This window comes from Squalius cephalus (assembly GCF_949319135.1).
Source record: "Squalius cephalus genome assembly, chromosome: 22".
Classification (NCBI taxonomy): Eukaryota; Metazoa; Chordata; class Actinopteri; order Cypriniformes; family Leuciscidae; genus Squalius; species Squalius cephalus.
Window position 1 is genome coordinate 19,254,897 of NC_137143.1, and position 26,044 is coordinate 19,280,940.

At 37.4% G+C, this 26,044-nt stretch overlaps 1 protein-coding gene across 2 annotated transcripts in view; it reads left to right on the forward strand.

Annotated features, from left to right (window-relative positions):
• The window catches only part of cadpsa (Ca2+-dependent activator protein for secretion a), a 128,466-nt gene that overhangs the window by 25,576 nt on the left and 76,846 nt on the right, over positions 1 to 26,044 (forward strand). For both annotated transcript variants that reach the window (XM_079857074.1, XM_079857075.1), the window contains exons 5-7: positions 21,505 to 21,585; positions 21,707 to 21,940; positions 24,556 to 24,677. In XM_079857074.1, coding sequence (XP_079713200.1) covers positions 21,505 to 21,585; positions 21,707 to 21,940; positions 24,556 to 24,677 — 437 coding nt within the window. The remainder of the gene's footprint in view (positions 1 to 21,504; positions 21,586 to 21,706; positions 21,941 to 24,555; positions 24,678 to 26,044) is intronic.

The following is a 26,044-nucleotide window of genomic DNA, read 5'->3' on the forward strand; positions in this document are numbered from 1 at the left end:
TGGCTCTGTAATCAGATTTTTGCCATGCTTTTCTTTTTTTGGTATAGATGACTAAACCCAAAGCACTCTGCGAGAGTCGGCTTGAAAGAAAGAGTAATTATGTGTTATTTCAAATTGCTTGAAACTGGTCTAGAAAGCATCTGCAGTAACCAGAAAAACACCTGTCAGGCTTCCTGAGGAAAAGTGACAGTGATTTATCTGAGAGGGTGTGAATTTGCAAATCATCCTTCAGTTAGAAGATTTTTTTATTAGACCTGCTGCAGAAATGTGTACATTTCAAACTCAAGTCAGAGGGTTGCCTACATTGACATGAAACGCATTGGGGCCTATTTTAACAATCTAAGCGCATGGTCTAAAGTGCACTTAGGGCGTGTTCAAATCCACTTTTGCTAGTTTAATGATGGGAATAATGGTCTGTGTGCCCGACAAATGTTCTAAAAGGGTTGTCCCTATTCTCTTAATGAGTAATGGGTGTGTTTTGGGCATAATGTGCAATAAACCAATCAGAGTCTCATCTCCCGTTCCCATTAAAAGCCAGTTGCGCTCACGCCATGGCGGATTCACTATTTACATGGTGGAATTTGCAAGCGGAAAAACTAAACGCTTCTAGCGAGGAAACGGATTTGCTTGTGCGTGAGGAAGCAAACATCTACGGGACAAAGTGTACTTGTGTTGTGGACCCACCTATAGGCGCACATTACTATCGTGCTTTTTAAATAACAAAAAAAAATATCGCTCCATTGACTAGACCAGGTTTCAGTTTGTCAATATTGACCAACCGAAACCTGGTCTAAAGTCAATGGCGCAATATTTTTTGTGTGTTTTCAGACTGGTCGTTTTCAGAACATGGGCACACAAATGGCCGCAAATGCACTTGCTATTTAAACAACGTGGAGCAGGACGTGAAAATGATAACTGCACCGGGCTGAAACTAGCAAAAAACATTTGCGTCGTGCCTGGCACTGTATGATAGGGCCTATTGACTATGGAATCAAGAAGTCACACTTAGTCCACAGTAGATTAGGGGTAGGTCATATCATATGACTAAAATCTTATATCATGATATGAGTCATTTTATTTCACGATAACAATATATATCATTATATAGTTATTTAGTTTTTTATGATATCAAAATGTTTGGTACCATTACAATTTCATAATTCTTGTCACCAATTTCAATATCATAAAAGAAAAAAAAAACTCACTGAAAGTGATAAAAATAAGAACAAAGAAACTAATTACAAACAATAGGACAAAAACTACACTAGAACAAACATAAATACATCAATTGTATAAAGTAATCAAATGTATAAAAAACACTGCAAAGTCTTCACTGTAAATTAAATATACATTTATTTTTAGTTACAAAAGTGATCCCGTCAAGCACAGTGTGAGACTTTTCTCTCTTTTGTTGTTTGATTAACATTAATGACACAGACGGCAGCAGGTATATTAGGCTGCTGTCACTTTAAGGCCGAATGCACGGATCCACATGTCCACTACACATGCATTTTCTTTCTCAACTGTTTACATTCACTTAAGACATAAATGACTGAATATGAAGATATTTGCAAAGATGTGCATTTTGTTACATAAGTATGTGTATTTAAGCGTTCAAGCCTAATAAAGCAGCAAAAAGCACGTCTCTCAGACAGCACACATAAGCCATCTCCTTAGATACTGCGCACATATTGCGAAATTAGTTTTCTTTCATTGCTTAAAACATTTATGAATTGTTGAATTGCCTATGAAGGCAGTGTTGACTATTCCAAAAGGTATGCAACCAAATTAGTAAAATAATTAATCCAAAATTCCAGGAAAGGTGAGAATTCTTCTGTCCATTATTGGACTATAAAGAACAATACTCAAATATTATATCACCCACCCCTACAGTAGGTCAAGACAGCTTTATTTATATAGCGCTTTATACAATACAGATTGTTTAAAAGTAGATTTACAGTGATAACAGGAAAATTTTACATTTCAGCTGAAGTTAATTCAGTGTTGATTCAGCTCCTTTGTAAAGATCATCAATTATTGAATTAGTTCATTTAATTTATAAAGCAGTTCTGCAAAAAAAGAAAAGAAAAAAGTCATTATCCAGCTCAGTTCAGTTCTCAAACAACAGCGTCGGTAGTCAGATGAATAATATTGTTGAATATTAAGTGTCCCCAGCTAAGCAAGCCAGAAGTGACGGTGGCAAAGAACCCAAACTCCAGCCGGTGACAAAATGGAGAAAAATACATTGGGAGCAACCAGTCTCAGATGGGGGGTCAGTTCTCTTCTGGCCAACGAACGAACACGTTGTCATTATGATTCAGGCTGCATCACAAGTCAGAGTTCAGATCGGGATTGGGAGAAGTACTCATCCAGTTCCATTTGCTTGAAGATTGATTCATCACGCCAGTATGGCTGAAGCTGGTCATAGGGTGTGTGTGGAGGATCTGTCTGGTTCTTGTGGTCTTTGCTGAGGATCTGTGCTGATGGCTGTTGTGTCGACGAGACCTTCACAGGGGATTGTCTAGTAGACACGGTGTGTTGTGGTCATATCTAGGTGAAGGTCCACCATCTAATCTGGATACGGACCGGATCCGGTTGACTACGGTAACGTCGGGATAAGGATGAGACAGACTAATATTAGTGTACATGCCATTCTTCTTACAATGTAACAAGTACATGAGGTGTTATAAGTGTTCCGGGTTCTGTTTGACCTAATTTATGCAGCCTTACAATCATTTTATCTATTTGAATAATACAGATTGATAATGTGCTATGCTATGTGTATGCCAGGTTTAAGAGATCATTTCAAAATACACTATACAGAATGATATGAGTTGATAAGGTGCTGTCAGATTCATGTTCGACTTCAGGTAAATGAAATGAATGGAGACCAGTAATGTGCGAGGTTTGTGGAAAAGCTATTTACGATGACAATTGCATAGATAGTGAATCATTGACTTTGCTTCAGGCAACAAGAAATGGTGTAGAATGAATGAAGAGAGCACAGTAGTGGCTGTAGATGGAAAAAGGCCAATGATGAGTGGGTTCCAGAACAATAGAATAGACAGAAAGAGAAAAAAAAATAAAGAAAAGCAGAGGAGTGTTTCAACTGTCACATTTCTACAGGATAATCAGAAGCTCTTTTCAAAAGTCAAGTCACCTTTATTTATGTAGCGCTTTATACAATACAGATTGTTTCAAAGCAGCTTTACGGTGATAACAGGAAAATGATTCAATGATGCAAACAGAGTACAGTCGTACCAGCAGCTGTAAAAGAAAATAGTGTTATTGTTCAGTCAGTTCAGTGTTGATTCAGTTCCATTGTAAAGATCATCAATTATTAAATTAGTTCATTTCATCTATTAAGCAGTTCTGCAGAAAACAGTGATGAACTGCCTGTGAAGGCAGTATTTTAAGACTATTACAAAAATTATGCAACCAAATAAGTACTATTATTGATCCAAAATGCCGGGAAAGGTGAGAATTCTTCTTTCCATTATCGGACTGTAAAGAACGATACTCTAATATTTTTTCTTTTAGCTATTTCAACAAAACTGAAAGGGTCAACGAATATGCTGTTCAGCTGTACTGAAATTCAGATAACACTGTGAAACACCTTCATACAGAATTTCATAAAGGTTTCTGCAGATTTTGGGCAATTGTGGGATTAGTGACCAGTGGGGAAACAAAAGCACCGGCTCAAATGTAGGAATCTTCTATTCATCATCATGCCACTTTCTGCGTTCACACTGGAGCCAAGCGAGCCGATTTGAGCTTGTTCCATTTTGATCATCTTTCTATAAGCCTCATGAATCCTACTTACTGTGAGCGGAAGGTAATATCCTAGTAACCATAGCAACGGCTGACACGCCGACTGGGCCTTACCTCAAATCAAACCCTCAAATCACACCCAAAGACACCACAGTCCTGTGGTTACAAACGCTGGCATATTTGTCTCCTTCTTTAGCTTTGCTTCGCTGTCATTGTTACTGCTAGTTTCTACAGGATGTATACGTTTTTTTTTTTGTTTTGTTTTTCACAGCAGGCCTTTATTTCTTCCAAGCCCCTTCCTGCTTTTTAAATTAAATCTTGTTGATACTAGGCAGAGTCTGTGTTAAACAGCTGTGTCGATTGTGTGTGCGTGTGTCTATGTGTTTAACAGCATTCAGTATCAGTGCATTAGCTGTCTCCTGGGTAGTGGGAGTTTAATCCAATCTATCGACTATTTCCTGAGGGCATTTCAAGATACCAGCTGTGGATGGCAAGTGATTGACAGGCAATTAAAATCGATAGAAACACTGGAACACAGATCAGTCGATCAGTGTAAATCGAGAACCTATTAGTTTTGGTCCCTTAACTCACTATAATGCGACTATAGCAAATATTGTGCAACTGTTGCTCAGGTCTAATTTGAAAAAAAAAAATTTTTGTTCAAGTAATACTCAAAAATTACAATTCTGGCGTCATTTTTAAATCTTTTTTTTTTTTTTTTATTCAATTGACCGCACCCTCTCTTACCTGAAAAATGAGGTGGATAAGGAACACTCACATTGAGAGTGTTTTTTTTTCTTTTTCTATTACACTGCACTGCTTTTCCATAGTTTTTCTTTCCATGGTTTTTCCATGTACACTCCAGGCAGGCTTGACTGTTGCGCTCGCGTACCGTGTCTTTTGCAGCGTCTTGTGCATGACACGGCACTTTAAAAATGTGGTGCTCAAGATAAGTTAAGGGGCGGCAGTGGCTCAGTGGTTCATGTAGGTTGCTACAAACCGGAAGGTTGGTGGTTCAATCCCCGGTTCCACCTGACCAAGTGTCGAGGTGTCCTTGAGCAAGACACCTAACCCCAGCTGCTCCCAACGAGCTGGATCGCCTTGCATGGCTGACACCGCCGTCGGTGTATGAATGAGTGAGTGAATGGGTGAATGTGAGGCAATATTGTAAAGCGCTTTGGTGGCCATAGGTCTGTCAAAGCGCTATATAAATGCAGTCCATTTACCAAGTTAAAAAATAACTTTTAAAAAATGCATTTCTAGACCTTGCGTTATTATTAGGGCTGTCAAACGATTAATCGCATCCAAAATAAAAGTTTGTTTTTACATAATACATGTGTGTGTACGGTGTATAATTATTTTCTATATATAAATACACACACATGCATGTATATATTTAAGAAATATTTGCATGTATATATTGTGTATATATATATATATTTATATTATATATAATTTATATTATATATAAATATTGTATATATAAATAACACATTTTCTTAAATATATATATGCATGTGTGTGTATTTATATATAGAAAATAATTATACTCCGTACACAGACATAAATTATGTAAACACAAACTTTTATTTTGGATGCGATTAATCGCGATTAATCGTTTGACAGCCCTAGTTATTATTATTTTTTCATTCCACTGACCTGCATCTCAAGTTTATCAAACTAAAATATGCGTTCTGTATGAATTGTCCCTAAGTCAAGTTTGCTTGTACCTCATGATTCTGCTATAAACTGTGTTTGAAGTAATTTATCATAGTTTATTACTGCGCAAAAATTTGTTTCAGGTTATGCTGAAACACGAAATATAACTGTTGAAGAGAAGAAAATTGTAAAATTACAAGAGGAAATCTACCCAACTGTCAAGAAGTCGGACAGTCAACATGTCATAAACATTGACATTAACACAGGAAAAATGTTTAACGAATGCTTTGAAGATGCAAATGGGTAAATAATGTTTTTTTGTGTGTTTTTCTTAAAATAAAGTTAACTTTAGCTACATGTCACATTCTTATCAGAGCACAGAGATGTTGAAACCAGAGATTCATGCCGGAATCCATTCAGCATGCTTCTGTTATTTTTTTATTAAACCAAATAAATCTCTCTGTTGTGAGTTTGTCAAACCGAACTCATGTGCCCCAAAACGAACACAGTTCACCATGTGCTTCGCTGTCATCATGGCATCTGATCCCACCACCTTGTTATTCCATTTCTTACCTCATTATTGTTTCACTTCTGTTCAGTATCAGTTAAATCCTTCCTTCCCTATTTAGTTCCCTCTTGTGTGCTGTCTTATGCCAGATTGTTGTTTGTGTCTCATGCAAGCAGTTACCCAGCCTCATCCTGTCTCGTGTTTTGCAATGTTGCGTAGGATTCTTTGCCTGTTATTTTTTATCTTTTATTTGTTTTCTTTATTACCCTCTTACTTCCCAGGTGGTATCCCCATTGCATTCAGTCCTGGTTTTGCTCTCCAGTCTTGCAGTGTTGCCATGCCCACTTACTATAAGCATTATTGGTTTTTTTTGTTTAATCTTGGCTCTTACAGCGATCGAATTTGCGATATTTCGTTCTTATTTTTAGTATAAAGCATTTCCATTTATTTCGTTTTTTAATGGACTTGTGCTTGTTAGCTGATTTGCTTGCAAGATCTGGCAACATTAATACAGTCACGAATACAGAGTATGTCTGGCAGCACATACAGACGGGAAGCTTAAAAAACAACCTCAAAAACTGCTATAATAAGTGGACATGGCAACACTGCCAGTGCGCTCTGTGAAGTAGCCTATAAGCATGAACAAAACACGACTCCTCCGTCTACTGTGCTTTAGTTAAAATTGAGCACAACGAGTCTTTTGTCACTGTAATATTACTTTAGTCAAAATAGCATATACCAAACATGATTACCAGTATATCGCAGTTTCAGGAGTGAGTCATATTCCGTACACACAGGGAACGATAATTTAGGGGACTCGCTCCTGCATTTAAATGAAGTTGTTACTCCTGAAAATTTACAGTGTGTAAGTGGCCGCATTTTTCAGGAGTTAATTCGGCTGAATGTGGTTGTCACTCCTGTAAATGACTGGACTGTGTGTGTACAGAACAGGATTAAGCACTAAAAGGTGATGTGACAACCAAATTTAGCTGCAGTTTTTACATGGCTTATTTTTGTTGTGTGTTTGTTATTGAGAGGAAAGTGCACAGCACATATTTATGTGACTCGATTGCTTTGTTCTGTATAAAAGAACGAATGGAACAGAAAAGTGAACGTAGAATAGAAAAGTGACAGTGCTTGACAGTGTGCGTTTCACTCACATTTGCGACTAAAGGGCCCTACACACCGGGACGAATATTGGCGCACGTTATTCGCCAGCGTTTTTCAGCGCGTTTTTTGTGTTCACACCCAAGCGATTTTCGCTGACGATGAGCCGAGTGAACATGCAAATTCATTCCCTGACATTAGATGCCGCTTAATGTAAAACAGAAACCACTCCATAACAGTTCTCTTTTATCAAGATTTTTGTAGTCGCTGTCGCGTTTGTCATATAGTTCTTTATGTTCCGACACCAACGAGAGCAGCAACTCTACATTAATCTTGCCTTGCATCTTCCTCGTCTTATTTCTTCCCGGCAGTGTAGACGCTACTTGGTGTATATCTTCTTCGCCGTTACGTATGTGTGCTCGGCAAGACCGTTTTGTGTTTGAGCGCCCCAAGTTGTGTTTTACTGTAACTTCAGAAGCTCCAGACACGTGAACAAAAGCGCCAATCTCATTGGTCGGATAGTTTTTGACTCGGCGCATCAAACCAAAAAAACTAACCCGAGGCGTTTTTTAAAAAATTATGCTTTTATGCGTGGCGTTTTTCGCGCCCGTGTGCACACTCACATTGGCGCCCTTTGTTGTCGGCGAATATCGCGCGCGAAATTCGTCCCGGTGTGAACAGGCCTTAAGGGTATGTCTACACGACAACGATGTACTAAAAACGGAAAGTTTTTTCTTTGTACTGAACACGTATTCACAGATTCACGTTTTTATAGTTTACATGGAGATGATAATGGTATTGTTTCACTTTGAAACCCGTTTTCAAAGGTTTGCATTTTCAGGGTCCCCAAAACGACGTTGTTGTACAAATGAATGTCCAAAACGCATAAAAAGTGTTCTGTTTTTATTTGAAAACGGTGTCATGTAAACGTACCCCAAGCCTATTTTAAGGGGCCATTTACATGACTGTTTTCATACGGACAACTATATGCTTAAAACGGAGAAAGTTTTCCTTTGAGTTTTCTGCGACGACACCATTGCCAAAACGATCCCCATTCACACGGATCCGCGAAAACGAATAAAACGCTGCATTCTGCTGCCAGGCCATTAGATGGCGATGAAAACCTATAGACTGAACATTTAATATGCATGTGCATGACGTCATCGTTTTCACAGATTCACGTTTTTATTGTTTACATGGAGACCGTTTTTAAAAACGTGCACTTTGAAACCCGTTTTCAAAAGTTCGCGTTTTCAGGCACACAAAACGCTGTTGTCGTGTAAATGAACTGCCAAAACGCATAAAAAGTTACATTTTTGGTTGAAAACAGTGTCATGTAAACAGCCCCTAGATGTGTACGAACTGTAAAATGTATTTAGTAGCATGTGTGCGAATAAAAAAAATCATATCATAATCATAAATATCTGAAATGATTGGGTGTAAAATGCTTCTAAGAGTTCTTAAATCAGGGGATAACAAATCCAGGAATCATGATATGACTTTGATATAATTAATAAAAAGGCAGTCATTTTATTATTAGGCAAATAAATGTACTGATTTTTATTTAGAAAAAAACAGAAAAATCACGAATGAAAGGAACTAACACTTTAAAGTTGAAAAATTAACTTTTTTGTGACATTGGGTTGCACGGTTTTCACTTAGGACACTTTTTTTCATACACGCGCACACACACACACAAATGCATGCATACATAGGCACGCACACATACACATGCGCACACCGCATGCTAAAATACGTGAAAGAGTAACGGACGGCCATCCGCCTCCCAAGTTTCATTAAAAATAATCCCAATCCCCCCTTCTGCTGTCTACCACTTCTTTCGCCATGTATTTGTTCGTTTCTTTTATTATTTTATGCAATCCAAAACACTCCAACCTGCCGCGCTTCGTATCTCTGTTCAGATCCTTCCTTCCCGCTCTGCCAGAAAGCTGCTGTCATTTGCTGACGGAAAGCATGACATTACCGTAATAAGCCATATATTGCCAAAAAGCGCATGTTGTCTACTGTCAGGGGCAATTTGAATGGTTTTGATAGTGCAAACGGTTGAAGAGTTACGGTAAAATGAATACAGCTTGCTGGTATGTGTCGGCGACGACACAGCCGGTTTAAAAGGGTTAGAATGACTTTTAGGCCTACTTATCGACAAACTCGGTGTACGCTGGGTAATGGAGGAGGTTAGGTTTGCAGGACATCAAAGAACAGCCTCTGATTCACAAAATACACTGTACCATGGCGAGATAAGGTGCAAATTCTAATAAAAATACATTCATATTTAGCATGACGCGGGCCACAAAATAAATGCCAGCGGGCCGCCAGTTGAGTACCCCTGTCTAACAGGATCAAATCCATTAAATGACATCCACTGGTGAGGGTGCATTCATAGGATGACGCATCCACCTCACAGAACACAGAAGGAACCTTCTTCAACTCCATGTCAGTCGTGACCCGAGTGCCACACTGATGTCACACTGTACAGGAGGGGACACTGGGAGACCACTGGTGACTCTTTTACACTTTCCCTCTTTCCCCTTTTCTCATTCTCATAATTTCAACGGTGCATATTGATTAACAAACGCATTTTACCCTGCAATGATGACTACAAATGGAACAAATTGATTTGATTTCAGCCATTCGCTCAGGATATGCGTTTTGGTGTGGGCGTCTTGATGTAGGAAGCATTATTCTGTTGAATGAGATTTGTCTTCCTGGCCCCGTCTTTGGTTAATGAAAGCCTAATCTAATGTAATTGGCATGAATAGCAAATACAACCGGAGCTGCAAGGTGACTTGACCAGGATGTGCACTCTTTGGTTGATTGCGGTTAGTGAATATAAACCAGAGACCAATCAGTGGTGGTTCTACACAGGCACACATGCACTTTAACAAATGGCATCTCTACTTGAATACATTCATGACAGAGACACACTACTCATAACCAAAAATCAACACAGAAATGGCTAAACAACTACAGAGCATTTTCAAAGGCTTTTCTTTAGACGGCGCTTAAATGAGCAGACGCTGGTGCCACGAGGACAGCTGTTGCCACTCATTTACTCTCATCAAACCTCATTGTGCTATCTGGACTCTCTGAAATGCAGATAACACAATGAGTTTTGAAAGCTCAGAAAATAAATACCATGGACGCGTTTGCATTTTGCTTTGCCGAATCCCTTTGCGCCCATGATGTGTGTGTGCTCTGTGGTCCGTGTTTGATGTCTGGCTACGCATTTCTGAGGTTCTGTGCGTGTAAAGCCGATTGCGGTTTGACAGAAACTACCTCAGCACCCTTTGTGCGACCTGAGGTAGTTGTCAGGGAGACCGTAAACACACAGGGCTTTTAATCACTCTCTTGCCCATATCAGCTGTTCTTCCCATGAATACATTACACATTGTAACCTTATAATTACCTCTTTCTCTGTCTCTACCCACACCCTCTCTTTTTCTTTGTGTCAATCACCTGAGCTGTCACAATTACTTTTTTTTTTGAAAGCTCTGAAAGCATAAGATCCCACCCTCCCTTCAGAACGCCTCCAAAGCCACGCCTCCTTCAAAACACATGAACGCACTCAGCAGGGAGCAAACAAAAGCGCCACGAGAGACGGCATTAAACTACCTCATGTCTCAAAGCAAAAGTGTTGCCATTGAAACGCATAAATTCGAGTCACGAACCACTCCGAGTATAAAGTCATGGGTTTCCATCTCTTCCAAATTACAGTAGTAATGGCGTGAATGCAGCATAAGCTCATTGTTTTGGTTCAGGAGGAACTGTAAAAGGTGACTGTGGTGCTTGGTGACTGACGTCTGTTTAACTCTGCATAGCATTAAATGCGCTGATGACGTGTGTTGTCTGAGCGAGCAGGTTCGCGGAGGTATGAAAATACATACGTTGACAGGCAGGTAGGACATTTTATCATCGGACCGAATGCAATGATTGGACGAACATTCCAATTTTGGAATGATTTGACTTCCACCGTACGTACATATACAGTAAATACATTTAGACTACTAAACTTGATTAGCAATCAAGGATGTTTCAGAGACTTTCAACCAGCTTAAAAAAAGTTTCTGGAACAAATCACCTACCCTGCCTTTAAGGAGTGAGCTTCTCAAAATAGAAAGTGACTATAAGAAAATAGTTATAGCATTGAAAAAAATTCCCATTTTCAACTTCAGGGAAACGTTCCAATCAACTGGAGGTGTTACAAATCTGACTGGAAGAAGGCATGTGTCTATATTGCCTTAATGCACGACAAGTACTGTAGGATTTTTTGAGTGATCAAAGACTCTCCAATGATCACAGCTGGAGAATTGCAGAATTTAGTTGATTCTTGGGGTCAGAAAGCCTCGAAAAAATATATTGAACAGTACCTACATCACCACAAGTTTTTTGGGAGGGTTTCAAGGGAAAAAAATCCTCTGCTCTCATAAACTCCTGCATATTCAGTTGCCAAATACTACTGGAACTTCAAACAGGACCAGATCAGATTAAACTAAAAATAGCTTTTTGGTCACAAGATGGATTGGTGCACACAGGGATAAAATAGTACTCCATGCCCACAGTTAAATGTACGGCTAAATCTTTCATTTTGTGCGCCTATTTTTATTCTGGAGGTCCTGGACATAGTTTTAGATACAAAACTTCATAGTTTCTATTAAATACCAGCTGATAAAAAAAATCTAAACCTGACCTCTTATAATTGGCAATGGTTGGATCTTCTATCTGTACAAGGATCGAAATCAATACAAAATTGGGTCACTAAATCACAAAATTAAGGTTCTGCCATGGCCATCTCAGTCCCATGACCTGAACCCTATAGAAAATGAGTGGGGTGAACTGAAGAGGAGAGGACACCAACCTGGACATACACATTTGAAGGACTCTATTTGGAGGAGTGGTCTCTGATCTCTTGCCAGGTGTTCTCCAACCTCATCAGGCATTATACAAGACTCAGAGCTGTTATCTTGGCAAAAGGAGGTTGTAAAAAGGATAATAATAACTGTGATCCCGTGTTTTGGAGAAAAACGTTCATTTCATAATGAGATTTTCCCCCATTTTCAATTGTTTTCTACAATGAAAAGTTAAATTTTTGTGATTTTTATTTTTATTTTTTTGGTATGAAAGATTACATTTATTTTCACAACGTTCTTTGCTCATATTTACCAAGGGTGCCAATGACCCTGACTGATGAACGTGATTTCACCAAGTAGAACATGTTCCTGGATCAACATCTTTATTGATCCTGGAACAACATTCCAATCAACCAGTTAATGTCAAGTTTAGGCTTAAAACAAGGGTTAGGGGGTTCTACATCAGTGTTATTCATCCATCATTTCCATCTGACATTTGGGTAGGATTAAGGTTAAGGGGTAGGGATTAGGGTAGGTTAGGACTATGTTTTTGGTCAAGAATGTTGTTCCTGGATCAACAGAACATGTCTTACTTGTCAAAATCACAGCAACCTTTATGCTGTTTCTAAGCAAGATATTTCATCAGTGTCTGAAAAAACGCTCTTGATGAACACATTTATATTCGGTAACTGTGTTATAAATGCAGTATATCACTCTGGACTGTTGCATTATTGAAACTTCAGTGCTTGCACAAGGCTTAACATCTTCTCAGAAACTTGCACTGATACTAAAAGGAACCATTAAATGGTTAGAGACCCATTTTGCAAAAGGCTCTTGTTGACCATGGAAGTCATTTGCTGTAGCTATAAAGACCAGTCACCAGGTTCTATTAGATGAAATGTACAGTAATCACATAATAGAGCTGCTTTCTTGCACTCTGACACATTTGGTCATCTATATCACAACCTGCAAGAACATATTAGCTCCAGGCTGGATTATGAGATCATGTCAGAGAATAATGATTTTATTAATTGAACCAGGAACCCTTGTGGCTCCCAGAGTTCATAAAAATAAATTATTTACAGATCTAGTAAATTAGTTGTCTTGATTATGGAGATGGACATGTTCTGTAAGTGCGCATGTGTTTCTTCCACCCATGTCTGTTCATTCCCGCTCATCTACATAAAGACTGGTCTGTGTGCTCTCTGTCTCTCTTTCTGTATCTTAACAAGCTGTCACTCCTGTGCTGATTGCAGTGGTAAAAAGTAATTAACTGAGGAGATAGAGAGAGAGATTGTTCAAAGTGTGTTATCTGCTCTCTCGCTAGCTGAAATCTGTGGCCAGAGTAATGGGATTGAATTGGCTAGTCACCATGGCAGAACTACAGTAAATACTTAGAATATTAAAAACTGGCAGGTAAGCTGCATAGCCGACAGGGATTACATGCAGATTTGTGGTGCCAAAGCCTCCATCAGGGGTTGCGCCATGAGTGACAAGCTTCAACCACCTTGCAAAAGTTTTGATCTTTGAAAAGGATGATTTTATAAATGTGATTTATAGCAGCATCAGAATTATGACATGAAACAAGGATGAAACACATATGTGCACTTACCTTTTGGGATGAATAAACATTATGCCTATGTCATCCTATTGGCTTCTTGCCAACTAGGGCTGTTCCTTAGTTTTATTAATTTGATTATTAATGCCATAATAAATGATCCATTATATATTAATAAAAAAAACAATTAAGTTAAATTACATTACTGTTCAAAAGTTTGGGTCAGTAAGATGTTTTTTTTTTTAAAGAATTATTACTTTTATTCAGCAAGGACACATTAAATTGATCAAAAGTTACAGTAAATACATTAATAATGTTACAAAACTTTATATTTCAAATAAATTCTGTTTTATTGAGTTTTATTGTAGTGATGCTGAAAATTCAGCTTTTCCATCAAATGAATACATTTAATTTTAAAGGGGCCATGAACTGCATTTTTTTCAGTATTTTTTATTTTTTATTTTAATTAATTTTATTTTATTGTGTTAACCGAGGTCCACTTATAATATTATCAAGATTTTTACATAAAAAATCATCCTAATTTAAAAGTAATTAGAAGCTATTTTCTATCCTGTTTTGACTCTCTCTTTCGAACACTCGAAACTATCCTGTTTTGATGGATGTGCCGCATTCAAGACTTGGAAGTAAACACCCACTGCTATTATTAAGTAACAGTTTTGCATATTAAAATAATTAAGTACTTGGAGTTACCACAGTAATAGTTGACAAAGGATGACTTTTCTTCCCTCCGTGTAAACGGAAATATGAATGTATGAACCATAATTTGTCACACTGTCATTCTTGGGCTTTTCATAGTTCATCCTTTTCAATAAAGTGAAAAACATATACATATACATTGTCATTTGCAGTGTATGTTTTAATTCAAATGAAACGTGTTGTAATGTCTTACTGATAACAAAACAGAAGATCACGATATGAAGATATAACGATCTGTTAATTTTTCTTCAACATTTCTTGTAATCCTCCGAGACGTTTCTATGGTTTTATTGCTGGAGTAATTCTGTGTTCATCTGTACTACTACATGACATGCTCGAATCGGTGGGCGGGGCTAAAGAGGTAGAAGTAGGCATTGATCTTCTGTAGAGGTGGTCTTTTGTCGCACTATGACGTAATAATGTGACAAAATCTGAAGCAAGTCGTTTTCTGAGCTTGGTTTTAATAAAAGCTGTTTTTGGACTAACAAGGAAGTTTTGAGTTCTGAATCTTACTGGATCTTTTTATAGTACAATTATCTTTTGCATGTCAAAAGATCAAGGAACATTTTACTTCTCAATTCATGGTATTATTTTCATAAAGTAGTGACACATTTCTTGAGGTTCAGCTTGGGAGGAAATACTTTTTCTAATATATAATATGTATTCTTTCACTGTAAATCCTCTACTGTAAATCCATTGACTTGTTATTTTGGGAGTCTCAGTTATATATAAAATGATCAGTTAATATATATTGTATTGCTAAGATATATATCTCCCGGTTGGTTTTTATGTGCTATACGCTGCACTTGTTTTATAGTATTGCTTCTGGGATGTGGCCTTTCATCTCACAGACTCTATATTACCAATTTATATTTTCAAAATATGCTCATAGTTTATAGGGTTCAAACATAAGAAACCCTCTCCCATTCAAATTCAAAAACTTTGTCTATCAACCAATGATAGAAATGTATCTTTGGTAAAAAGGCTCACATTCAATATATATATTGTATTGCTAAGATATATATCTCCCGGTTGGTTTTTATGTGCTATACGCTGCACTTGTTTTATAGTATTGCTTCTGGGATGTGGCCTTTCATCTCACAGACTCTATATTACCAATTTATATTTTCAAAATATGCTCATAGTTTATAGGGTTCAAACATAAGAAACCCTCTCCCATTCAAATTCAAAAACTTTGTCTATCAACCAATGATAGAAATGTATCTTTGGTAAAAAGGCTCACATTCAATGCATGTCACATTGTACACCTTTAAACATAAATTCATAAAAGATAAAGTTAAATATAAACCATTTAACCTTATTTATTATACTTATTTAAATGGATATTGCAGTGGGAATGAAAGAATTCATGTAAGCCTTTTTTTGGCCAAAGGAGCTCTAAACCAGTTACCTGATGGAAGTAACTTAAAAAAGCAATAAAGAGAATGAGAAGGGTCCATAGTAATGGAAACTTCTTTTCTCTTCACTTCACAGTTATAATGTTCTGAAGGTTGAATCTGCGAAGTCCCAATGATTTCAGATGCCTGCGTGATTACTCTTGAATTTGAATTTGAGACTGTGTTCACCTCTGTGTATAATGTGCTTTCTTGCTCATAGCCATGTTCCTCTTGCACTAACCCTGCACTAGAATTGTCTTCATGCACGGATTCATCACATGCATTTTTGATAAGAGGATGGCAGCCATTTTTCTCTCGTTTCAACAAGGCTTGTCAAGATCCACTTTCCCCTCACCTGTGCTCAGTACCTGCATAGATCACTTTTTATTATCTTCTCACTATTGATCAGGAGCAGCGCCCTGGGCAATCAGACCAGGGTTTTTTCCTATAGCTAGAATAATTTGCTCTGTCGTTAGAGATCTTGATAGTAAGTGTTCTCTGTCGGTTTTTCTGTAATGGTTATTAAACCCGTGACCCTGTGTTAAACTATCTTTCTGCCCTCAAAAGCAGACTGACAGAAAAATTTCATTGAATCAGTATTTTAGTATATTGACTTTTTCTTTATAGATGTTCAGTCCATTTTCTTGACTAACTCTTGACTTGGTGAAGACTAACCAATTTTTTTGCTGCCTATAGTGGTTGGAGAAGCAGAGAGCTTTAAAGATTTTCCTCCGGTTTAAGATTGCAGTTGCAGAGATGTTTACAATAAAAAGTTGTATAACTCTGCTTTAATTTTACAGTTTTGTATTGTGGGTGTAACACTGTGCTTTGAAATCAGAAAAACATGAAATCAGATGTCTAGCAGTGAAGTTCACCCCCTGCTAGTTTTGTACGCCTCCATCATGCGGTTTTGGAAGCTAACCACCGTTACACCTACACTAATCAGCCCTCCACTGAGTTGCCTCCATCCCAGAAGAACTAACTTCACCGAACAGACTAAACATTTAACTAACACAGTTTAAGAAGCACTCTTGAACATCTTTAAAATCTTTCATTTTAGTTTTATCTATGGAGAGTTGGACTTTGTTGTTAGTGTGCTCTACTGTTAGATTTAAGCATATGCTACAAAATACAGTACTATGGTACACTGAACACAATGACACCTTGACACTTTTAAGTATTAGCCCTAATCTTTTTTTTTTTTTGTATGTCAGATCTTATTTCAACCAAAAAAATCTATAAGTAGTCATTCTTGTCTTTCAGGTACCTCACAAGCTAACCATTTAGCAATTGTAGCATGCTGTTAGCTGATTAGCCTGCTATTACAGCATGCTGTTAGCTGATTATTCTGCTTGCTTGGTATACAGCTAGCCAATTAACCTGCAATCTTAGTTACCATTGCTACAAAGGTATGATTCTTGTATGTGGTTGGGTACCCGCTAATACTTGATGTAACAGGTTGAATAATATTTAGGCTACCTTATCGTTTGCGGTGTGAGTGCCGAATCGAATCAATTAGGTAGGCTACACGCTGATAGGCTGCTGCTTTTAAACGATCCTGTGCATAATTGTGTTCATGCTCTGAAGACTGATCAAGGGTTTCAATTTACAACACGTTTTGCAGCCTTGAGTGTTATAGCCAATCGCACTGAATTGAACTGATTGACAACTTCAGTGATTATATAGGGATCACTCTTTGCTCGCTTTCTGTATAGTCTATTTACAATTTGAATAAAAGTTTTATTTTTCATGCTGCTAAGAAGACCAATGGCCACGTATACACTGCTGAGTTTCAGGAGAGACAACCATGTTTAAATGTGGGTGCGGTTCGGGTCGCAGTCTTTGTCAAACGGGTCAGATCAGTTACAGAATAGTTTGTTCCTGTGTTCTGTTTCCTTTGTTCCCCATGTTCCCACTCTTCATTTGTGGTCATGGTTACTAATTATGTTGCACACCTGGTTCTGGTTAAGTTAGTCATTTAGTCCTATGTATTTAAGCCCTGAGTTTGGTTCAGTTCATTGTCCTGTATTGTTTTTAAATTTAAGCCAAAGCTGTTATGTTTTGTACTCCTGCGATTCCTGTATTTTGGATGATCTCATATGTCTAATTCTCACTGCTTTTCCATCTTCTTCGTCTGCCTGGCCCCTGTAATTTAATTACTTTTGCTTTGAAAATGTAAAATAAGGGATTACTTTTAATTCTTAATTTAATTACAATTTACTTCTGATGTAATTGATCTAAATCATGTGTAAAGACTATAGAGCAATTCCTTATTAATACTTTAGTCAGTTAAAGAATAATTTATGCAATTTTTTATTGTTTATTTGAAAAAATGAAAAGAGCAGTTTCATGTGTATCCATGTATTGTTCAACTGGTCGAGGTTGATATGGGATCTAGAATATTTAGAAGTAATTAGTAATAAGTCATGGATTACTTTTCAGAGAGAGTAATTAGTATAGTAATCTAATTACACTGTCGAAGATGTAATTAGTGGCTAGTAGCCTAATTAATTACCTTTAATTAATATCTTTAATTAGGCAGGAGTTGTAAAGTGATTCTCTTCATGGACAAAAATGGTCTGACTAGTTTGGATCAACATGAGGGTGTCTAAATAATGACAGAATTTAAATTTTGGGTTGCATTATTATTATTATTTTTTCATTTCTGAGAAACTGTTGTTTCTCATTTCACTATCTGGCTCTCTGTTGGTCTCACCTTCCACTCACATGGCATTAACACACTCAGAGGCCAGACAATCTCTCAGCCTTGGCTGGCTTAGATTAGCCACATTAATTTAATTACACATGTCTTGTTTACACCAAATCTGATTATCATCAGGCAATGACATTACAGTTTGCTCCCTTACTAGTGCATGAAAATCTCAACAAAGTTATGATGTGTCATGGCACTCCCGGTTATATATAGCCTCTCTAAATCTAGTGCCAAGGGTGTCAAAGTTGTCGAGATAGAATGGTTGGTTGCTTAAAACAACGCCGTACATCTGGTTTAAATTCGTTTTCACTTTAAGAACGGCCTGGCTCAAAGCCAGAGCAGATAATTAAATTTAGGCCTAATCAAAAGCCTCACAGAGAAGTTAAATGGCCGTGGTGGCAGTTTATTTTTTGTTAGCTAGTTTGTCATTGCAGTGTCAACACAAATAGAGGCAGCAGAGCATGTGTGATAAAGACTGAACGGCGATTCATCTTTAGCATTGACTGGCTCAGTCTACCAGAGCAGCAGGAGGAGAACCATGCTGTGCTGCTCGGTCTCAGCTTGAAAAGCTAATATCGCTGTTAGCATGAGCAACTCAAAAATGCCATTATGGGGAAACGGTATCATTCCAAGCAGAAATTGGTAGCGGTCAGAGCAGTTTTGTTTAAGGCTTAGCCTAGATCGTAATGGAATAAATTTTATATTTTTATAATAAATGTTGCCATGTTACATTTAGCAGGTGTAATTTTGAAGTAAATTTCTAAATATTTTGGGAGCTAAAACTAAAAAGTTTCCACTAACGTTCCCAAAGGTCAGAAGTTTTAATTTCAAAATGCAGTAGGTGATAACACAATAACTTTGTTTCTTTAGGGTTTCCATAGTCTAAAGCACATTTTATACAGGTGACAATTATGCCATTGACTCACTACAGTAAGTGTTTTTAAGTTCAGGCTGTTAAAATAAGGCCCTTTTTATTTTGTCCGGTTGACAAAGGTGTCACAATAGAATGGTGGGTTGCTATGAGAGTCGTTGGTTGTTATGAGAGTTATTTCTCTGTTGAAATGAGATTTGTTGCAGACTAAACTACAATATGAGCCAGATTTCCTGTCAATAATAAAAAGTTTAAAGTTTATAGATTTATGGAGCAGACTGCAGCCCTGCGTGATTTTATTAATGTCATTATTGGACATGAAATTAGAAAAAAATAAATCAATGTTCTATGTTGTTTGGACCCCATTGACTTTCAAAATCTCTTTTTTCGTGAAAAAACAGAAGATAGTCAGTCAGAAGATAACAGGTTTGGAACAACGTGACACCAAAGTGCCGATCTAGTAATCATAGCACAGGTGTATTCTCTGTGGAAAATATTTTTGATCTTGGATGAGGCTTAATTTGTGTCTTGACACCTGTCCTGGTATTGTGCAGTAAAATTAAGCATTTAATTATGAAAACACTCACACATTGGCATCATGTATGCGAGTGTCTGTACATACTGTATGCTGACAGAATGTGTACATGAATTCATGCATGAATGAAGTGAGCATGTGTTTGAATTGTGTATGCCTGCACAATTACATGCACTCATTATTCTGTATGAGAGCATTGGTGTGTGTAAAGGAGTGTGTAGGAATCCTCATGAAAGGGTGTAGGTGTTTGTAGCTTTTTGAGTACTGAATTTAGCCCAGCTGGAGTCAGGAAGGGGGACCCCACGGCCACAACCTGTCCAGATGGCCCTCCACCCAACAACGCAACTGACTGGCCAATTCCTCCCTTGTAAGGCTCTGAACTCACCATTAGTTCAAATCTCTTTAACATGGAACATGCAGGGTATTTAAAGACACATCTTTTGGTCTTGAATCATAAACCGATAAATTAAAAGAAAAATTTGGTTTTTGCAACAGGATTTTTAAACATCCAGGCTGCCAGCTATGGTTTCTCTTTTTTAGCTGGACTTTAAATGAGGGAAATATGAAGCTAGCTAATTAAAGAAAATACTTAGGTCCATCCTATTCTTAGCCCGGATGATTTTTCTGGTTTGGAGAGCTCAGTGCCAGCTTAAATGGATAGTTCACCTAAAAATTTAAATTCTGTCATCATTTACTCACCCTCAAGTTGTTACAGACCTGTATGAATTTCTTTCTTCTGCTGAACACAAAAGAAGATATTTTGAAGAATGTAACCAAATAGTTGATGGGACCCCATTGACTTCCATTGTATTTTTCCCCATATCATAGCTAAGTAATGCTAGCTTTATGTGTAGCAACATACATGTCCTTAAATGTATTCAGATATCTGTGTATAAATCTATAAGCATGCATATTTTGTAATTTTACAAAATACAGATAGTTTGTCTTGAGTGTACTTTAATCTTGTTTAATATTAATGTCAGGATCAGAAGTTCATGCTTCTATTTTTAACAGATCCGGAGTCACCGTCTCACAGTGACACGATGACAAATGGCTCATGGATTTTGGCCTCTAATCTAATAACAGTCCTGCTAGAAAGGACTAATGAAGGCTTTTAAATGGACAGAGCTGTGCATGTAGGGGATAGAGGCTTGCAGAAAGCCACATTCAGATATTAAATATAGTTTGCTTGAGGTTTATTTGATATGGTTGGTATGGTACATCTAACAAAATGTAATGATTTAGGCTTAAAACTTCATTCAATATGTATTCTCTGCAAACAAGTCTTGGTATCTTATACAGTTTTAATTTATGTTAAATACATACAGTACTGTTCATGAGTTTAGGGTCAATAGATGTTTAAAAATGTTTTTGAAAGAAGTCTCTTATGCTCCCAAAGGCTGCATTTATTTGATTTATTAATTTATTCCTGTAATGGCAAAGCTGAATTTTCAGCATCATTAATCAGTCTTCAGTGGCAAATGATCCTTCAGAACATTTCATATTATTTTCAAACATTTCATATTATCAACTTGGTAAAAAGTTGTGCTGCTTAATATTATTGAAGAGAATGTGTTTTAATTTTTTTGTCTCTGATCTATATTGGCCTTTTGTGAACGCTTAATAAATTGTTCTTCATGTATATACAGTGAGCGTTTGAAAATGTTGACCTTTCAGTTGAACTTTGATATTTTGTCAATATTTATTGTAATGTGAAGGTCAGACACAGGTTGATCTTGTAACAGAGGAAAAGTGTTTGGAGTGTCAGTTTAAATGCATTAAAATGTTTGTGTCTTACAGCTGGATAATCCTGATGAACAGGCTGCCCAGATTAGAAGAGAGCTGGATGGACGACTCCAAATGGCTGATCAGTTCACAAAAGTATGTGTTATAATCTCATACAATTATGCATATAAAGTAGCCTATTCCAAGGCACAAAATGTCTCGATGTCTTGTTTTGTCCCTCTTGGCCATTTATTTTTTTCTTTAACACCTTGAATAGGCTGGCAGGTTCCCCAAGTTTGTGTCCAGGGACATGGAGGCCATGTACATTGAGGAGCTGAAGTCTTCAGTGAACTTGCTGATGGCCAATCTGGAGAGCATGCCAGTTTCTAAAGGTGGAGAGTTCAAACTACAGAAGCTCAAGAGAGGCCACACCACCTCCATCATTGACATGGGTCAAGAGGACGAGAATCAGCTCTCCAAGTCTGACGTAGTTTTGTCTTTCACTCTGGAGGTACTTGTTCCTGCTTAGCATTTCGGTTAGCATGTTCAAATATTGTTTAGGTCGAAACTTAACCTCTTGAAACTCTAAATCCCTATTTTTTTTCCCAATGTCTATAAGGGCCATTCTGAGCAATGTCTGGCATCAGACTCCTTTTGCTGATTTATTTTTTTCTTTATATCTCCATTAAATTTAGGTGTGGTTAACGTAAATCACAAAGGACTAAATAAAAGAATGTTAAAAATAATATACTTACACATATTTAGATATTTCTACTGAGGTGTAATTAGATCTTTCAAAGGACCCCTGAGAAAAACAAATTTAGGTAATGAGGTAATTTTCTCATGTTTTTTTTTTTTTAAAACCAAAGTCGTGCACCTGTGAAGTGCAAAATACCCATCTGAATAGGTTTATATATACGGTATACTGCATGCAAGATCATGTATATTAGTGTTCGAAATTTGGGCTGTTAGTGGTTAAAGAGTTTCAAAATTTAAAATGAGATACACAAAATCACAAATTTATCTCACCCATTATTTTTGGCCTTGTTTCAGATCTTTTTATAACACTGAATTTACCATAAAACCACATCTCATTGCCCACACTTAAGAAAAGCGAATTTGTATGAGCAAATGAAACAAACACAAACTCAGCATCAAATCTTTCCTTTTCAACACCATCTTGTTGTATCTTGTGATTTGATAGAAATTGATTGGATAATTGAATCTGTGATGGTTTTGACATTCATTTCTGACTTGACATAGGATTTCCGTGTTCTTTTTTATCGGGTAATAATGTCATTTGCACAGTTATTGCTTTGAATATCTCATTACAACGTTGCATATCACTGTCAAATATAACACCATGTTGGTGCATTAGTGATACTGGTCTTTGATTTGCGGATAGTGACAAATTGAAAATGTCATCTTCTCTTCATTGTGCAGGTTTAAAAGAGGACAGGAGAATTCTGAATTTGTGTGTCTGTGTGTGTGTAGACAGGCCTTACTTAGCACAAGCCACAGAGAAAATCCTGAGTGATACTGACAACCTGCTATAAAGCTAGCTTTAATCAAGTGACAGTATCTGAGAGGAGATATTCCCTGAAGAGGAGAGCAATAAAACCATGTGATGTATGTCGTGTGTTAACAGCTCGTTCCCCTTTCACGGATACCTTTGTGATGACGGCTATATCTGATACATCTCCCATCCTCTCTCCTCATGCACGGCTGCTGTGTGTGTGTGTGTGTGTGTGTATGGGTTTGGATGAAGGTGGAACTTCTCAAATGTCAAAGGATTAGTTCACCCAAAAATTTAAATTATGTTAGCATTTATTCACCCTCACGTTGTTCCGAACCCAAATTACTTTCTTTCTACCAGGGAAAATAAATTGAGAAATTCTGAATAATGTGTTTATCCCCATGCAATTACAATGATTGGGGACTGGAGCTTTTACACTTCAAAAAAAGACAGTAATGAGTCAACTTCAATCATCTGACTCTTCTCAGGTCACTTTTTCATCGCTGTTACTCCCTTCACACTCACACCACAATTTAAGAGATAAAAGATTAAGAGATTAAGAGAAAAATATTTGGCTAAGTTTAATACAATATTTTGCAATATTGTTTTATTTTTATACTGCAAATTATTTGTCAAGAAAAGGAATTGCTTTCTTTGGCAAAACCAATTTTGTTTTTGTCATTATGGACTCTTATTCACTAAGCATGCGTATGTACAAATGTGTGCACGTAATCTGCATAGGAACGTTTTCACAAACAAATAATGATTCACCAAAAACGTTCATACTTTTGTATTCTAAATTTATGAAAAATGTAGGAACAACTAATACCACATATGTTCTTACCAAAAAGCACTTTCACTGTGAGGCCTTGCAATTGTGTTTAGAAGTTATAGCCTATTTCATCTCAACACAACGATATTATATTATATTAATAATTATATTATATTATTAATAAATAATACAATTTAATTAAATATTAAATGCGTTTCATCATATTTACAGGTACAGTTAAACAGTAAGAAAAGCTGCGGTATAGCTTCAGCTGCGAGGTTTCTCTGAATAACTCAGATTTATGCATATGAACAGCTGGCTAATGAGAGGTCTGTAATCTGGGTCTGTATAAAAAGTGTTTGTGTTTAAACCGGTTTTGAGAATGACACACTTTGCTCGAGGATCTGACTAAAGCGCTTCTTCAGAGAGTGGCATATGTTTGGCGAGAGTGACTAAAGTCTTTAAAGGAAAGGTTGTGCGGAATTCCCTTTATATGGAGATGGTTTGGCCGTGTTTTATGCTAATGACTAACCTTGTGCACGTGGCCGCTCATTTATAATACTCCAAATTCACTAACATTAGAACGATGTTAAGAATAAATTCATGTGCGTATGCATGCGCTGGAAATTAGGCGGAGATTTTTCGGGAGAAGTTCTCCTGTGCGTACAAATCCGAAATAATCCGCACAATTATTAGTGAATGAGATCCAATGTGTTTAGATAACATCCACTAAAAAGTTGTATTATTATTATTTTTATTATGATTATTTATATTTTCTCCCCAGCAGCTAGCGCTCTTAGGCGTCGTCTCTATAGATCTCCTGTTGTTTTCCCCACAGGTGGTGATTATGGAGGTACAAGGTCTGAAGTCTTTAGCTCCTAACCGGATTGTTTACTGCACCATGGAGGTTGAAGGTGGACAGAAACTTCAGACTGACCAAGCAGAGGCTTCCAAACCAACGTAAGTCTGGCAGAAAAATCTTGTCAAGCATTTTGTTTTTGTATGATCTCTGCATCAATATTATACTGCATCCAGCTTCCCTTCTCAGCAGAAGTTCATGCACTGAGGAAGTTTTGAAGAGTCATAACCTGTTACACTGTCATTTATTCGCGCCTCCAGACCTTGAAAGTTGCTGTCTGGAGTAAATGATTCTCTTACAGACTAATTAAATCAGTCAGTGTACACCAACCTACACAAACCTGTTGAGGTTTGATTGCTTGTCATCATGCATTCAGGCACATTCTCACTGAACCGTTCATGTTATTCAGAGCTGGAGGAACTTAATCTCAAATCCCATCAAATGCTGTTTGCTGAAGCTGTGCGTATGTGTGTGTGTGTGATATAGCTCATTACATGATCAGTTGATCTTATTATTGTGTACACAGTTGGCTCATTCTGTTTGTGGTGAGATGTAAAGCTTAATGATGAAGTAACAATTCTGGGCATGTAATCAACACTTAGGAAAACCGTACGCTGATCGCATTACTCAAATACACATCACATTTGTTTTTGTGTGTGGAGACTAATTTAAGGGTAAGAAAGAGAGGAAACACACACACATACGCAGAAAAACGAATTCTCACACCTTTTACTGAACATGCACCCACTTCTTTTGTCAGTTTACACTCTTAATCGGTACGCATGCTGTATGATTTTTGCCACATTTTGCCTTTAAGTTAAGATCTTACTATCAAAATTACCTTGCGTTCACTCTGAAACATAAGCAGTCAACTATGAAAGCCTGTTTCTATCTCAGAGTACATGCAACTATATATCTCGCAATTGCAAATTTGTTTCTAGTAGCTGAGCTAATATCTTGCAATGTGACTTTTTATCTCACAACGTGACCTGATATCTCTCTTGCAATTGCGACTTTGTTTCTTATAACTGACTTTACAGTGTGTCTGAATGTGACTTAAGCGTTTACGTTTATAAAAATTGCAACTGTCAAATAGAAAGTGCCATGTACCTAGTTTGCAACATTTATGTAGGTGGCAAGTGTCAAATTGACTGCCGGACCCAGGGTCTCCCAGTAGAATATTGCCTAGAACATCACACTCCATCCAACAGCTGTCATCTTCCCACAGCGCATCCTGGTGGCATTACTTCCCCAGGTAAATGGCGCACACGTACACAACTGTCCATGTGATGCTAAAGAAAATGGGACTGAACCAGGCTCTTCCACTGCTCCAAGGTCCATGCATTTCTGACACTTGTGTGCCCATTGTAGGAGCTTTCGATAGGACAGGGGTCATTCAGACCCGTTTGCAGATACTCAGCCCCATACGCAGTAGGGTGCGATGTACTGTGTGTTGTGACGCATCATT